The sequence below is a fragment of the Chelonoidis abingdonii genome, chromosome 25, assembly GCF_003597395.2.
Source record: "Chelonoidis abingdonii isolate Lonesome George chromosome 25, CheloAbing_2.0, whole genome shotgun sequence".
NCBI classification, from domain to species: Eukaryota; Metazoa; Chordata; order Testudines; family Testudinidae; genus Chelonoidis; species Chelonoidis abingdonii.
The window spans coordinates 4,248,531-4,252,342 of record NC_133793.1 but is presented as its reverse complement, the minus strand read 5'-3'; the positions used below and the strand labels follow the sequence as shown (position 1 = coordinate 4,252,342).

The following is a 3,812-nucleotide window of genomic DNA, read 5'->3' as shown; positions in this document are numbered from 1 at the left end:
CCGCCAATAGTGGCACCTGCTTTTTCACTGACACTGCAAATATTTGGACTTGGATGGAAGGGTATGTCCAGTCCAAAGCGTGGCCCCAAACCCAAGGGAAATCCCTTGCAGAGTAATCATATTGCATTACCAGAGCGTGTAGCGGCCCCAACCAAAATCTGGTCCCCATTGTGCTAAGCATAATACATGCTCCAAAGAGTTTATAGTCTACAAAAACAAGACAGCTTAAGGGAGGCAGGGGAAACAAGTACTGTGACATGAAGTGACTTGCCAGAGGTCACACAGACAGTCAGTAGGAGAGGGGAGAATGGATTGCAGGTCTCCTAGGCCCTACATCATGCTGCCCCTTCCCTCGATTATCATTTTATAATTTTTCCCTTTTTTTCACACACTGAATACACAGAGGGCCAGATTCTGCCCCCCCTTAGCTGGAACAGCACCTTGACTTCAGTGGCCTGCTCAGAGTAAGGTACCACGCAACAGTGTACACTTTAAGACTCTTCCTGCAAACTCTTCCTCCCCTGTGGAGTCTCTTGACTAATCAGTGGCACTATCCATCTGAGCAAGGCCTGCTCAAGTGAGTAAAGGTTGACAGGGTCAGGCCAACAACTGGCGAAGTAAGTGACCCAGTGGACTGGAGAATCTATGAACAGAGCCGCATGGAAGCTCATTAACACAACATCCACAACTCATTAATAAACAAAAATAGATAAAACAACAGCACTAAATGGCAAACCCTGATCTGGTTTAGTGCAGTAATATGTTGTGTTCTGCAGTGACTCAGCCTGCACTGTAATTCCTGAGGACCTCAAGCCAAACCTGAATGTTTTCTGGAATGAATAATGAACAATAATTCCATGGTAAGCGCACTCATCAGTAACATTAACGTTTATTATTGGGTTTTCATCGTTATCTTGGGCCAAGATTTTCCTAAACCACTAGTCATTTAAGAAACTTCCTTTTTTGGGGGGGAGGGGGTGTCTGACTTTAGGTGCCTTAAAAAGGCCAGATTTTCACTTTGATTTCTGACAGGCAAGTCTCTTAATGTGTCTGACATTGGATCACCTGAAATCACTAGTCCCTTTGGAAACGCTGGGCCTTTGAAACCCACACGGAGAGAAAGGTACTTTCTGAAAACTTTGCATCTCTTTAAGAGAATTTGGAAGGGAGGGAACTTCATCCCTGTGGCCTCCTGGTGTGAAACTGTCAGCTTCCATTAAGTCCCTGGTATGCAGTGTGCTGTCACTCCCGGAGGCAATGCTCCTGGTGGCGTATGTTGTTTTCTTCAGATAGCTGCACCCATTTTGCTCAGCATGGCCTTGTGGAAGACAGTGCGGGTTGGCAGGAGGCAACTGATACTAGCAGGCCATGTGAAATGCATGCTGGGGAAAACAAGCACAGACGTGTGGGTGAAATCCAGCCTGGTACAATGAGCCAGCAAAAGGACTAGCCACCACTCGAGTCCCATGCAAGGCTCTGTTGTCTTAAGCAGAGGTTATAGGCAGAGGTCAGCACACATGAGGGCTTAAATGGGGCCTGAGCTTGGTGCTGCACGGGACTGAATTTCATTCTAGAGTACAAGAGGGCTGTGGTCTGCATGCTGGTCCCATTACAGACTCTCAGTTGCTTTCCTCAGGCCATGGGCTTTATCTCTAGCAAGGTGCGTGGCTCCAATCAGTGCAGGCCATATGAGAACGCTGGCGTTACTCTGCGTTGGCGGGGAGGTGAGAGCAGTGGTAACGGGGCTTATGTCAAATCCGGGGTACATTGTTTCTTCAGACACAGCCCTGAGCAAGGTGTGTGCATTAGCAGCAGTATCCCAAGAAGAGCCAGGGAGGGAATCCTAACACAGAAACCCACTTGTGAGGCACAGTTCACCCCTGCCTCTCCCTTGCTCAGGGTGAGGGGCAGGAATTTACTGTTGGTCTCCACCCCTGGACTGTCTCCACTGCTGGCCAAGGGAGTAGGGGCTGGCACCAAGGCCCGAAGAGACCCCAGGGAGGTGTAGCCCCCACAGGGGTGTTCTTACTCCCGTGTGCGGGCACGCACTGCTTGCTGCAGTCTAGCCCTCATGTAGCCTGTTCCACTCACTGCAGCTTGGTTGTCTCCACTTCAGCTCCTGCTTTGCTAACCCCAAATGAGAGGATGAATTGGTCCTGGCTCCAGGAGCTCCTGAGCGGGGTGAACAAGTACTCCACGGCCTTCGGGCGCATCTGGCTCTCCGTGGTCTTCGTCTTCCGCTTTCTGGTCTATGTGGTGGCGGCTGAGCAGGTGTGGAGCGACGACCAGAGGGACTTTGAGTGTAACACGCGTCAGCCCGGCTGCTCCAACGTCTGTTATGACCACTTCTTCCCCGTCTCCCACATCCGCCTCTGGGCCCTGCAGCTCATCCTGGTCACCTGCCCAGCACTGCTGGTGGTCATGCATGTGGCCTACCGGAAGGCCAAGCAGAGGAAGCGCCAGGAGGTGGAGGGAAAGAACTGCCGCCAGCTCTACCCCGACCTTGGCAAGAAGCAGGGAGGGCTGTGGTGGACCTACCTGCTCAGCCTTGTCTTCAAAGTTGCTGTGGACATGACTTTCCTCTACATCTTCCACCGACTCTACACCAATTTCAACCTGCCCCGCGTAGTGCGGTGCACCGAGGCTCCCTGCCCCAACACAGTCGACTGCTTCATTGCTAGGCCCACGGAGAAGAAACTCTTCACCTACTTCATGGTGGCCACTGCCATCCTGTGCATCCTTCTCAGTCTCTGCGAGATGACCTATCTGGTCGCCAACCGGTGCTGGGAGCTCGCCACCCGGCACCAGGGCAAGTCGCTGCTGAGCAGGCCCACAGGCTGCCATCACTGTGCACAGCTGAAGAACCAGAGTCTTAGTACATCATCCTCAGGGCAGGCTCCATTCAGGTCTGTCCCTTTATATAGCGGAGAGGGTGCTGCTAGTAAAGGGAAAAGAGGCTCCTACCTCAACTCCGTGCATTCACTATCTCTTGCACAGACTCCAGCCACCAGTGCAAACTTCTCACCAGCTTCATTCCCTGCAGACTGACCGACAAAGCAATCAAAGGCTTATTAGAATCATTTCTCTAAGGGTTTTCAGTCCTGTGCCCATTGAAGGCAGGGTCATCCTGTGTATGAAAAGTACATTGACAAATAGCAGAGCCAGTCAGCACTTTCTAATGTCTATTTTTTCCAACAACAGCAGAATTAAAAAGGGATGAAATTTGTGAGAAAATTTGCCTGTTTCTTGATCATCTTCAATAAATACTTTGCAAAGGGTTGATAAATGATTTGTAGATGTTCTAGGCATGTCGTAGACGGAGTCATGTGTTTTTTAAATGGACGAAAACACACTAATGGAAAGTGTCTTGGGTGGTTTGAAGCCATGTCTATAAGCATCTGTTGGACTCAGTAAAGCTCCGTAGACATTTTAATAAATGGTTCCTCACGTGTCATAATGATTTATAAATAGATCTGGAATATAAAGTCCTTCTGTGGCGATTTGGGAGCTCTTTCTATGTTCAACTCATGAACTCTGTTGAAATCATGAACATTCTTTGGGCTGCAAACACTCTCTTGAATGTGGGGTTTGGTTGCCTTCTCTGTTGTCCTTTTACTTCCAAGATGGACTGAGATTCCAAGGAGTAGTGGCACAAAGCTAACAATAGAGGGCTGTTAAACCTTGATCCTATATTCACGTAGAAGCACCCTAAACAAAAGGCTGGCTCCTAGCGAGGAGAATTGGGCTATCCAGGGAGAGGTCTCCTGGTTACAAAGTCACCTGGTAGGGGTCTGTGCTTACCTGTTGAGACT

At 49.7% G+C, this 3,812-nt stretch overlaps 1 protein-coding gene across 1 annotated transcript; it reads left to right on the top strand.

Moving 5' to 3' along the window:
- Positions 1-2,142: 2,142 nt before the first annotated feature.
- Positions 2,143-3,048, top strand: LOC116837884 (gap junction beta-4 protein-like). The gene has a single exon (XM_032802719.1). It carries the CDS (start codon positions 2,146-2,148, stop codon positions 3,046-3,048), a length of 903 nt encoding a protein of 300 aa, XP_032658610.1. The 5' UTR covers positions 2,143-2,145.
- Positions 3,049-3,812: the final 764 nt, after the last annotated feature.